The sequence below is a fragment of the Telopea speciosissima genome, chromosome 7 (genome assembly GCF_018873765.1).
Source record: "Telopea speciosissima isolate NSW1024214 ecotype Mountain lineage chromosome 7, Tspe_v1, whole genome shotgun sequence".
NCBI lineage: Eukaryota > Viridiplantae > Streptophyta > Magnoliopsida > Proteales > Proteaceae > Telopea > Telopea speciosissima.
Genome location: NC_057922.1, coordinates 48928397 through 48941625, shown reverse-complemented (window position 1 = coordinate 48941625; position 13229 = coordinate 48928397). Strand labels below are relative to the sequence as shown.

The following is a 13229-nucleotide window of genomic DNA, read 5'->3' as shown; positions in this document are numbered from 1 at the left end:
CCTTCATATCATACTTTTGTGTCTTCCTTGTCACATATTTCTATTCCCTAGAATTGGTAGGAAGATATCATAGAACCATAGTGGAAGGCAACCATGATGAAGAAATGCAAGCTTTGAAAAAGAATGGTACCTGGGGCTTGGTCTCTCTTCCACCACAGAAAAGGATAGTGAGTTGCAAATGGGTTTTTACTGTCAAGCAAAATATGGATGGGATAGTGGACCGGCACAAGGTCAGGCTCGTTTCTAGAGGATTTACTCAGACTTATGGTCTAGATTACCAGGAGACGTTTGCAGTTTGCACCAGTTGCAAAAATGAATACCATCCGTGTGATTCTTTCTTGTGTTGTGAATCTAGGATGGGACTTGCAACAACTTGATGTCAAAAACGCATTTCATTATGGTGAGCTGGAAGAAGAAGTGTACATGGAAATTCCTCCTAGTTTCTCCTGTCAAAAAAACCAAGGGGAAGGTTTGCAAGATCAAGGGAGCTCTGTATGGGTTAAAGCAATCTCCTTGTGCATGTTTGGAAGATTCTGCAAAGCTATGGTGTTTGTAGGCTACACTCAAAGCAATGATGATCAATCTCTGTTCATTAAGCGGACTGGTTCCAAGATTTCTATTCTCATTGTGTACGTTGATGACATTGTAGTCACTGGGAGTGACATAGAGGAAATTTCTCGCCTAAAAGTTTACCTTGGTCAAGAGTTTGAGATCAAGGACCTAGGTAAACTACGTTATTTTCTCAATATTGAGTTGCTCGCTCTGCAAAGGGTATCTTCCTATCTCAACGGAAGTATACTCTTGATCTTTTATCTGAAACAGGGATGTTGGGTTGTAGGCCTTCACATACTCCTCTTGAAGCGAATGTTCATCTCACTAGTAAGATTGGTGATCTAGTGGATAAGGGGCAGTATCAACAATTGGTTGGAAAGTTGATTTACCTATCCCACAATCGTCCTAATATTGCCTTTGTTACTAGTATGGTAAGCCAGTATATGTATAATCCTTATTCCTCACACTTAGAGGTTGTGTTCCGGATCTTGTGCTTCCTGAAGTCTGCACCAAGAAAGGGAGTCCTCCTCTCTTTTCATGGGCATTTACGAGTTGAGGCCTTTACAAATGTTGATTGGGCCAGCTCTCTAGATGATCGGAGATCTACTACTGGTTATGGTACTTTTGTGGGAGGTAACCTGGTTACTTGGATGAGAGTAAGAAGCAAGCAGTTGTTGCTCGGTCCAGTGCTGAAGCTGAATTTTGTGCTACGTCTCATGGCATCTGTGAGTTGATGTGCTTCAAGGTCTCTTGAAAGATCTAGACCTTCCCGTTTCCCTCCATATCATGCTATATTCTGACAGAAAGTCCGCAATTAGTATTGCTCACAATCCAGTCCAGCGCGATCGCACCAAGCATGTGGTGATAGATCATCATTTTACCAAAGAAAAATTAGATTAAGGACTGATTTGTATTCCTTTAGTAAAGTCTGGAGATCAGTTAGCAGATGTTTTTACAAAGGGGTTAAGTAGTAAGTTGTTTCATCCTATAGTGTGCAAGTTGGGCATGTAAGACATCTATACACCAACTTGAGGGGGAGTATTGTAATATGGGTATACGGGTAAATCTGTCCATAGGGGCATTATTATACTTGTACCTGTATGTCACTTATTATAAATATAGTAGGCCAATCGTGAAGAAACATAGTAAATTTGTATTTTCTGTATTTTTTTTCTTCAAATTGCAACTTGCAATCATCCCAGCATCCAAAATCACTTCTTTCTCCAGTAACTTTTCTGTTCTTCAGACTTTACTTCTTCATAATTCTTTGTCTCTAGCAATCGTTTCTTCCATTTTTTCACTTCAACTACTCTTTACCGTTGGCCTTTCTTCTATGCAAGCTTCAAGAAGACACAGACCCCTCTTCAATTTTCCCCTTCTTTCTCTTAACTTTTCTTCTTTGAGAAATCCTCCTCTAGTTACCCCAATCCCTCCATTTTTGATTTTCCCTATTTCCCTCATTATTCTATGTTTTCCCATTTCCCCGTCTCCTTTTTCTAAAATTTCAGTATCCTAATATGTGAAAAGCTTTAGTACCCATCCAGTGCACTACAGAACGCTCATCCCCTGTCACCCTGATGAATAAATAAAACAAACAGGAAAAGGGGGCATTGGATGTCGGAGGGGAGGGGGCATTGGATGTTGGAGGGGGGGGGTGTTCCACAAAGTGCAGAGTGTGCACACTGGCTTCCTTCTTATATATCCCAAATATTTACTTATGATGTCATGAGTTGTCATACTGGACCAGGATGAATAGGATCAGTAGACACCAGCTGGTCATCTTTTGGTTGATGGGCACACAGGGTATCAGAACTTGAGTAATACTTCATTAACCTGATCAATAAAACAAGCATCATCCCGAATTATACAGGTATAATTTCCAAGATTGTAAGTCCTATGTGCATCAGGTACGACCATGGGAGCTGTTTTGAATATGTGGAAAAATCATCAATAAAATGGAGAGCTCAAAACAGTATAGAGCAGGCAGCCAGGCAGAACAAACTAGCATCCGCCTAAACTACACAACAATTACTAAGAACTCAATAAAATATTATACAAACCCCAGGAAGATCCACATCAGTGGGAATACGTTTGCAATAGTTTCCAGAGTATTCCTGAACTTGGAGACCCTAAAAAAAAAAAGGACAATCGTGTTGAGTTCCCATGAAATACAACTGCTACACTACATAAGAGCACTCGGGGCACATAAGAGTTGTAAAAATGTGAAGAGACTACAAGCTTACAAGAGACTGACCTGGCTACATCTCACACGCATCACTGCCTCAAAACCTTGAGGTTTTGTGACGTTCCATCTAAGATCATTGTAAACCTTGGCAGAATCAGAAAGGACTGAAAAAGGATAGTAATAATATATCTGGAACAGGAAAAACATTGGAACCCATTAGCCATAGAAAAAAAAATATCATGAAGTAATTTTCAAATAATAATGGTTCAATTTTGACACATTTCCAATGTTGAAGTACTTTTGCTAGATAAAATAACAGAAAATTTAATGTCAAAGTATCTCATAATTGTCTTGGTCTAAACAATAGCATCAAAAACATAAAAATTGCATGCTCAGTCAACACCGAGATGGGTTTCTCAAAGATCCATGTCTTGAACACAAGATCTTTAAAGCTTTTCTCTTGTGTTACTATAGCATCAAATGTGGGGGGCAGGAATTATGTTAGACTTAGAGTTGTATACAAATGCATTGGCTTCCCTTTGCATAAAATTCGTAATTTGGGTTAAGGTTTGAATATGATTATAATCAATGTCAAAGATGAAGCAGATAAGCACCACCACCACCACCTCCTCCCCCAAAAAAAGGTGGTTTCGTGATGCAGGAAAAAGTAGGAAAAGAGTGCTTGACAGAATAAGTGACTAGTGTAAGGCTATGAGAAGAGAAGAGACTTAAGAAATAAGTAAGAATTTTATTTAAAAAAACAAAAAGAAGAGACTTTGTGCCTTTCACTTAATTTTCAACAGTATGGTTGAGACTAGTAGTTAACAAAGGTTGCGATCATTAATAGTTGCTCCTTTTGAACATAAGGATTGTACATTACTATCGCTTTACTCTGAAAATTATAGAGAACAGTTTTATTCTTATTCCAGGTTATTTAAGAACCATATGTGCACCTTCTCTTAGGCCAAATGTTATCCCTCTCTAATTCTCAGCAAATCTTCTATTTACATTAGCTAAGATCAGATCTTGTTTTCTCATTTATGCCATGCAAATGCATTGGCACTATAAGATTATTGATGCATTTGTACACATGGTTCAAAATTTCGACCGAAATGTCAAAAATTTGGGCGAAATGTTTCGGTATCGAACAAGATGAAAAGCGAATTAAGAAGACATCAGATATTGGCAAAATATTTCACCGAAATGACCAAAATGTTGTATCATTTCGTCATTTAGGCGAAACAACACAAACTAATTAAATTTAAACCCCATTTTTACTCATTTAACCGCAATTTCAAGTTTTTCTCCCAATTCACCCGCAAGGTCTGGAAACTTGGATTTTCAGCTCAAATCCTTCATTTAGCTGCTGGATCAAGAGGCTTGGTGATTGAATTTGGAGCATCTACTGCAATATTTTGGTGGTTTTAAGGTCACTCTTCAATTTATTATTGTTGAGATGCGTTACCCGATATTATAAGGGTATTTTTGGTATTTTTTCTGTTGTTATTTCCATATAGCTAGTATGGTCGGCTATATGGGGTTATTGGTGTAATTTCATTATTTTGTGAAAGTTATAAATATGAGGGCTGAATAATCACATCGATTATTCTAGCCATTCTCTCAATTTTTGTTTTGTTAACATGGCATCAGAGCCAAATAACCTCTGATCTAGGTTTTCAAAACCCACCACCCTCCCCTCATTTGAATTTTTTCCCTTCCCTCCCTACCTCGAGTTTCTCTCTTCTTCTTTTGGTTCTTCTTCTCCCATCAGGGCAGCACTAAGGAGGTGATCATAATGATCTAGCTGCTGCCCCCACCTACCTCCATTTATGCCATTATTTCAGATCAATAGGAGCTGAAGGACTGTCTGCGATTTGAAGATTTTGCCTTTTTTTTTAAGATCAGGCCTCTACCAGTGTTTCGGCTGCTTCTTCTCTTGTGGAATCTTCTTCTGATAGTGCTCTCAGCCTCCATTCTCTTCATCAGCTTGTTTGAAGACCCCTCCCCCTTATCGATCTCTCTTCTCAGGGTTTTTTTCAAAACCCAGACACTAATCGATCAAGGGGTTGGGCTGCTGGTTGTTGCTGCCTCTGATTGGCACCCTTACTGCCTTCATTCGACATCATTCCCAGCCTACATATCTGGGATTTTTTGGCTTCATTACAGCCCCTTTCTCTTGCAATCGATTTCTCCCTACATAGATTCCAGGGATTTTTTTTTGGGCTTTTTTTGGAATATTGCTGCTTATTGAAGCCTGTGGTTCCCTGCTACCATGACTGGTTCTGATTCTTCTTCAGCCTCTTCTGGCATTGATGGACAGCCCCGGACTGATTTACTACCTCTTGCTGCCCCCATCAAGCTTGATGGCTCCAACTACCTGAAGTGGTCTCGGTCTACCTATTTGACAATAGCTGGCCATGGCTTTACTAGCCATCTTCTCAGGACAACTCCAAAACCTGAGGAAGAAGGTTCTCCACTCAACAAGTGGTTATCTAATGATGCAATGGTGATGTCCTACCTGATTCATTCTATGCAAGGGGATATATCAGATAATTTTTTCCTTCTAGAAACAGCCCATGCTATATAGAATGGTGCCAAAGAGACTTATGGTCGCACTGGGAATGATGCACAGGTCTATGAGATTCGGAAAAAGGCTAATGGGACTGCCCAGCAGGAACTCTCTGTCTCCAAGTACTATGCTGGCCTCAAAAACATATGGCAGCAATTGGATCACTACTCAGACTATCAACCCTCTACCGCTACTGATCTGGCTGCCTATCGCAAACACGTCGACAAAATACGTGTCTATGATTTTTTGGCAGGCCTAAATATGGAGTTTGATCCTATTCGGGTTCAGGTGCTTGGCCAATCTCCGTTTCCCACCCTGGAGCAGGCCTTTGCCACGGTTCATAATGAGGAATCTTGTCGGGCTGCTATGTTGCATTCCTCTACTGTTGATCGATCTGCCTTGCAAGTTGCTTCCAATGTTCCTTCTTCTACCACTACTGATGGTGGTACTGCTGCCCATAAAGGCCCTGTCAAGTGTGAGCATTGCCACAAGTTCTATCATACTAAAGCTCAATGCTGGAAGCTCCATGGGAAGCCTGCTGATTTTGAAGAAAAGAGAGGCCGTGGGAAGTCAAAACCCAAGGCTCATGTTGCAGATTCTTCTGACATTGGGCTTACTAAGGATGAGCTCCTAGCTTTCCGTCGCATGCTTCAGGCCTCTTCCGCTGCTCCTACTACGCCACCTGCACCTGCTACCAATCCTGGTTCTCACTCTGCCTCAGGTATTCCAGTCAATAGTCTGTGTGCATCGGCTGTATCCAATCCTTGGATTATAGATTCCGGTGCTATTGGCCATATGACTGGCTCCTCCCATGTGTTTCATCTTTATTCTCCATCTTCTGGCAAAGACAGTGTTCGAGTGGTAAATGGTTCCCTTCTCCTATTAATGGGAAGGGTTCCATACGCTGCTCCCCTACCCTTTCCTTAAAATCTGTTTTGCATGTTCCATCTTTTCCTACCAACATTATCTCTATTAGTAGTCTTACTAGAGATCTGAACTGCAAACTGACATTTTTCCCTTCTCATTGTGTTATACAGGATCTGGAGACGGGACGCACGATTGGGGGTGGTAAGATGCAAGGTGGTCTCTACTTCCATGACACGGGTCAGCCTTCTTCTTTGCATTCGGCTTCCTCTACAGCTCATCATTTACAGTCCACCTCGTCACCTGACCTTCATCTCTGGCACTGTCGGCTTGGTCACCCATCCCTTAGTACTTTAGCTTTTTTGTTTCCGGACTTACTCAAACATTGTAATAGGAATGAGTTTTTATGTGAGGCTTGTGTTTTGGCCAAACAGACTCGTTCCAGTTATTCTTCAATAAATAAAAGAAGTCTCTTTTTGCTTTGGTTCATTCTGATGCGTGGGGCCCTGCCCGTTGTAATTCCATTTCTAGTCATAGATGGTTTGTCTCTTTTATAGATTGTTATACTCGTACCACTTGGGTTTACCTGATGAGCCATAAAAGTGAGGTCTTCCGCTGTTTTCAGTTGTTTCATCGTATGGTTCAGACTCAATTCAAAGCCACCTTGCGCATTTTACGCAGTGATAATGGCAGAGAATCCTTGGAGGGTCAGTTCCAACTTTATTTGGCTGCCCATGGTATTGTCCATCAAACCAACTGTGTTGACACACCTGCCCAGAATGGGGTTGCTGAGAGGAAAAATCGACATCTCCTTGAGGTAGCCCGGGCCATTATGTTTGCACGGCAGGTCCCTTCCCAATACTGAAGTAATGCCATTCTTACCGCTGCTTACCTCATTAACAGTGTGCCTACCCATGTCCTTGATGGTCGTTCCCCCGTTGCTCTCCTTCAGGGTTCGTCCTCCTTTGTGGTTCCCCCCAAAGTTTTTGGTTGTGTTTGCTATGTCCGCAATCATCATCCTCATGGGAAATTTGATCCACGGAGCATTTGGTGTATTTTTCTAGGCTATTCTGCGACCCAGAAAGGATACAAGTGTTATCATCCCCCTACTCGCCGTACCTTTGTCTCCATGGATATTGTCTTCCATGAATCCTTGTCATATTATTCCCAGACACCTCTTCAGGGGGAGTAGGATCAGGTTTTTGAAGACGTGTCTGCTATTCTTCCGACTCCTATTCAGGGGGAGCCTTTTGTAACTTCAGCTCCTACAGTGGTTCCTCATCAGGGGGGGGGCGTAGACCAATCAGTCAAATCCCTATTGAAAAAGTATATACCCGGGAGTGCACAGGACAGGTTGAGACTGCCACCACCACCATACCACCTCTACAATCGTCTGCACCTAATCCAGATTCAGACCCTGCTACATCACCTGGTAAGGATCCTTCTCTTGATTTACCTATCGCTTTCCGTAAAGGCGTTAGGTCATGCACCCAACACCCGATCTCCAATGTTGTTTCCTATGATGCTTTATCTCCTTCCTATCGTGCATTTGTTTCTTCTCTTTCCTCTGTTTCTATTCCTCAGAATTGGTAGGAGGAGATTGCAGATCCAAAGTAGAAAGCAGCCATGATGGAAGAAATGACGGCCTTACTTAAAAATGAGGCATGGGAGCTAGTTGTTCTTCCTTCGGGTAAGAGACCAGTCGGGTGCAAATGGGTATTTGTTGTCAAGCAGAAGCCTGATGGAACAGTGGATAGATATAAAGCCAGGCTTGTGGCCAAAGGCTTCACTCAGACTTATGGGATCGACTACCAGGGGACATTCGCCCTTGTTGCGAAGTTGAACACTGTCAGGGTTTTACTGTCCTATGCTATCAACCTTGGCTGGGATCTACAGCAATTGGATGTAAAAAATGCATTCCTTCATCGAGAGCTGGAAGAGGAGGTTTATATGGAAGTTCCTCAAGGTTTTTCCTCTGACAAAAACCATAGGAAAGTCTGTAGACTAACGAGGGCACTATATGGGTTGAAGCAATCCCCACGGGCATGGTTTGGTAGGTTTCATAAAGCCACGGTCTCCTATGGATACAAACAGAGTAATGCTGATCACACTCTGTTCATCAAGCGAAAGGGAGAAAAGGTCACTCTTCTTATAGTTTATGTTGATGACATAGTTGTGACTAGTAATGATGCAGATGAAGTTTCTCACCTGAAGACTTTCTTGGGACGGGAATTTGACATAAAAGATCTAGGACAACTAAGATATTTTCTTGGGATTGAAGTTGCCCGTTCTCTAGAAGGCATCTTTCTCTCCCAAAGAAAGTAAGTTCTAGATTTACTATCAGAGACTGGTTTGCTTGGCTGTCATCCTTGTGACACTCCTTTGGAAGCTACTACCCGTCTACAAGAGAAGGATGGTGAACCTGTTGATAAGGGCAAATATCAACGATTGGTGGGCAAACTGATTTATCTCTCCCACACTAGACCAAATATTGCCATTGTCGTAAGCCTAGTAAGTCAGTTCATGCATGATCCCAATTCCACTCATATGGCTGCTGTTCTCCGTATTCTCCATTACTTGAAATCAGCTCTAGAAAAAGGGATCCTTTTGTCTCCTCATGACCATCTTCACATTGAGGGTTATACAGGGCATATGTGAGTTATTGTGGCTTCAGAGTTTACTCCTAGATATCCGTGGTTCTGTTCATCTTCCAATGATGTTGTACTGTGACAACAAAGCAGCGATTAGCATTGCCCACAATCCAGTACAGCATGACCGTACCAAACATGTGGAGATTGACTGACACTTCATCAAGGAGAAGTTAGAGAGTGGGCAGATTTGTATCCCTTTTGTGAAGTCTGGAGATCAACTAGCTGATGTCTTCACCAAAGGGTTGAGTGGGTAGTTGTTTTATCCTAGTCTAGTCAAGTTGGGCATGTGTGATATCTATGCCCCAACTTGAGGGGGAGTGTTGAGATGTGTTACCCGATATTATAAGGGTATTTTGGGTATTTTTTTCTGTTGTTATTTCCCTATAGCTAGTATGGTCGGCTATATGGGGTTATTGGTGTAATTTCATTATTTTATGAAAGTTATAAATATGAGGGCTGAATAATCACATCGATTATTCTAGCCATTCTCTCAATTTCGGTTTTGTTAACAATTATTTTCAAATAATAAAAAATCCAAAAAAAAATAAAAATTTCTGTTTCTGGTTTTAAAAAAAAAAAAAGAAAAGTTTGTGAAATTATTGCTTCTGTGTTTTAAACTGAAAGCGATTATTAATATGTTGTTCCATACTTGATTTTTGTTAATAAGGCAATTATTAATTAAGAAAAATAGCTTATTTGGAAGAAAAAAATATGGCTTAGGAAAAAATTAAGAATTAATATTTTTGTTGTTTTAGAAGTATTAATTCATGTTGAAAAGTCAACAGTGTCTGCATTCTTGATGCAATAGTGTAAGAAGGTTGCATAATGGTTGAGGAAGAAGGGGATATTGCATGGAGGCATAACATACCCATTAATAATAACAAGCTATTTTGTGGGAAAAGTTAACAGTGCCTGCATTTTTGTTGTTTTAGAAGACACTGAAATTATTGTGGGAAGAGGATGTCGGGTGGTAGGGCCACAAGACTGAAGTGGCATCTGGATAATAGGTTTAGTGATGTGGCAAAATGGTCCAGGGTCCCTAGTGAGGTGCAGAAGGCCACAGCTGTCTTCAACAACAAACAACAAACAACAAAAAACTCAGCCTTATCCCAAATTAATGGGGTCGGCTACATGGATCCAAACAAAATAAAGTAGTAAAATCTGAGGTCTAAACACAGAAAAAGGGCAATGAAGAGATGGGGAAAAGAGATGAGAAGTGAAAAACTGGTAAATGGGGAATGAAGAGATGAGAAGTGAAAAACTGGAAAATGACGAATGAAAGACGGAAAATAAAAGGGGAAAAAAAAGAAGGATAAAAGAAGAAAGAAGAAATTAAGAGGAAAGAGGCTCAGCCCAGTAGGTCAGGAGAATCTCAGCCAAAATGGGGTCTGCTACATGGATCCTTGCCCTCCAATAGGCTCTATCCGAGGTCATATTTGGTACTAGACCTAGACTATACATGTCCTTCCTCACAACATTTCCTATGGTCAATTTAGGCCTGCCCCTAGCTCTTTTAGCCCCTTCAATTGGGATCATAACTCTCCTCCTTACTGGGGCGTCCCTAGACCTCCATTGGACATGACCATACCACCTCAAACGACTCTCTCTGAGCTTATCATTATTTGGGGGCAATTCCCAAGTCAGCTCTAATACACTCATTCCTTACTTTATCCTTCCTAGTTTTTCCACACATCCATCTCTGCTACACAAAGCTTCTCAATATGACACTTCTTAACTGCCAAACATTTTGCCCCATACATCATAGCCGGTTGTACACAAGGTTCGTAATCCAGGTATCGAACTCGAGATCGGTCAAGGCCGATACCGATCTGGATCGGTCAAAACCATCCTAATCCCTAATTTTCTATTGAGCTTATCTAATCCCTATTTTTGTGTTGAGATTATCTTTTATGCCTCCTCAACCTCACCCACTACCGCCATTATCCAGGTTTAATTCTTAGTTAAAAAGGGTAAGGATCCCTCCAAATCTCTAAATCACGGCGTGAAAGGCTTAGGGATGAAGAAGCATTGGAAAATCTGGGTTTTAAAACCCTAATTACCTTCAGTAGATCAATGTACATGGAATGTAATATTCCCTTGATCAATTCCCCATCCAAAAACGGAAAGATCACCTCTTTTTTCTCGCGGATTTGGGGCTTCCAAAGCTGTGAATCGCGACTTGAAAGGCTTGGGAGAAAGAACAAAGGAAACAATATAGGTTTTAAAACCCTTCTTTGCAAGTCATGCGCATCGGATCGGATTGCCCGATTCGAACGGGTTATCCGATCTAGGTACTAATTCACAAAACCTGGACAGGATTGGTCTAATCTCGGGATCGACCTTGGCCGATACCGATCCAATCCGACTGTTCCGAACCCTGATTACGAACCATGGTTGTACAACAGTCCTATAGAACTTTATTTTAAGCTTTAAAGGAATACGCCAGTCACATAGAACTCCGGACGCACCTTTCCACTTCATCCATCCCATTTTAATTCTCTGTGAAACATCATCCTCTATGTCACCTTCTTTATTTTGTGATTGAACCCAGATACCTAAAATAGTCACTTTGCGGTCTCTTTCCCCAGTTCGTACCATGTCAGCATCCATCATAGTATGACTAAAATTACACATCATATACTCCGTCTTCGATCTATTAATCTTAAAGCCTCTTTTTTCCAAGGTTTATCTCCATAGCTCTAACTTAGTGTTTATCCCTGCTTTCGTCTCATCCACCAAAATTATATCATCAACAAAGAGCATACACCACGGGACCTCATCTTGGATGCTCTTAATTAGGTCGTCCATGATAATAGCAAATAAATAAGGACTTAAGGCTTATCTCTGATATAATTCAATCGTAATTGAGGACTCCTAGCCTTGACCTCCTAGAGATCTCACACTAGTCACCACTCTCTCATAGCCGATGAAGGTCATAGCTGTCTCCATGAAGGGTAATAGCCAGAGGTGGTTGGACAAGGAGAGGGATGGGTTTGATAATGCATAGTTGGAGAACCAACACAACAGGAGGAATATGACAGTGATGAAAGAGAGAGAGATACGACATGCTCAGGCGGCAACCACAATACACATTGGCAAGAGCAAGAGGAAGGCAGAGAGTTCAGGGGAGGAACTGGTTCATGTAGATCAGCTGCACCAGAAAGGCTAGTAGTGGTGGTTCAACCTTTGCATAGGGAAGGATTGGGGGAGGAAGAAGAAGCAACAAATGGAATTCCCCTACCAACTGTCACAAAGTGTTTGGGGTGCCCCAGCAAACGAGGATGTCATTGACATCCTTGACCAAAATCCTACAATCTTCAATACACATGATTGCGGACAGAGAAAGATGAAGCACATGTGGCTTGACTGGAAAGGTAAATTGGGTAACAACGTGTCGGAGTGATTCTTCTACAACAGTATACCAGCCAATGCCACTAGGGGCAGATAAAAACAGGTTAGACAGTGTACGGAAAGCTGGCCCAAGAGTGGAGGGGCCCACTGCATATGAGTTGATGAATGTTTATTAGCCCAAGCAGAGAGATGACCTCGCGGAATACATAGAGGGCTTGAAGCCATTGTGGGCAAACTATAGTGTGGCTGTGATGTGTGATGGTTGGACTAGACCTATTTGGCAGTCCATCATCAACTTTTTTTTGGGTAGAAAGTCCATCATCAACTTCATGGTCTATTGTGGTTGTACGACAGCGATTCTAAAATTAGTGAATGCATCCAAGGAGAGTAAGGATGCAAAATATATCTACAAATTGCTAAAGGCAGTAGTCAAAGAGGTGGGTCCGTGGGTGTAGAGAATGTTGTCCAAGTGTTGATGGACAATGGCAACAAATTAAAAGAAAGCTAGGGAGATATTGATGAACAACAATAGGTACCACTTGTTTTGGACTCCATGTGCAGCCCAATGCATTGACCTCATGCTGAAGGTGTAATACCCCGTCCCAAGAAATCTATATAATATTGAGTTTTATTGATTAACAAGCATAAGCGGGTTCGTTTTGACGGAATCCGATGCAAGTTAGCCCAACAAAGGGAGTTTTGAAAGCAAAGGTAAATGTGACCATTTTCACTATTTTAAGTATTTAGTAAAGTTAGAATGATCCTACATTGAGTGTGGACCCTATGGGTGTCCCATAACAAAGATAAAAGAATAGAAATTTTAAAACTTCTAGTTAAAAGTTGACTTCACGGGAGTTTTAGAGGACCTTAGAGTTGGAGTTTGGGTTTTCCCAAAACACGAGGAACGTAGGTAATTAAATTCTACTTTACCATATAAGATTCACGTCAAACGGATATCAAACGAGAAAATTATGGCCAAAATACCAGCTAGAAAGGCGTAAAAACCTGCGCAGAGCATTGTCGGCAGCAGCCTGCTGATTCGAACCGATAGACCTGC

The 13229-nt window shown here is 41.4% G+C and overlaps 1 protein-coding gene across 3 annotated transcripts in view; it reads right to left on the bottom strand.

Moving 5' to 3' along the window:
- LOC122667513 (protein transport protein Sec24-like At4g32640) overlaps positions 1-13229 on the bottom strand; it is a 107513-nt gene that overhangs the window by 14448 nt on the left and 79836 nt on the right. For all 3 annotated transcript variants that reach the window (XM_043863792.1, XM_043863794.1, XM_043863793.1), the window contains 2 exons: positions 2807-2926; positions 2613-2681 (listed from right to left, as the gene is read on the bottom strand). In XM_043863792.1, coding sequence (XP_043719727.1) covers positions 2613-2681; positions 2807-2926 — 189 coding nt within the window. The remainder of the gene's footprint in view (positions 1-2612; positions 2682-2806; positions 2927-13229) is intronic.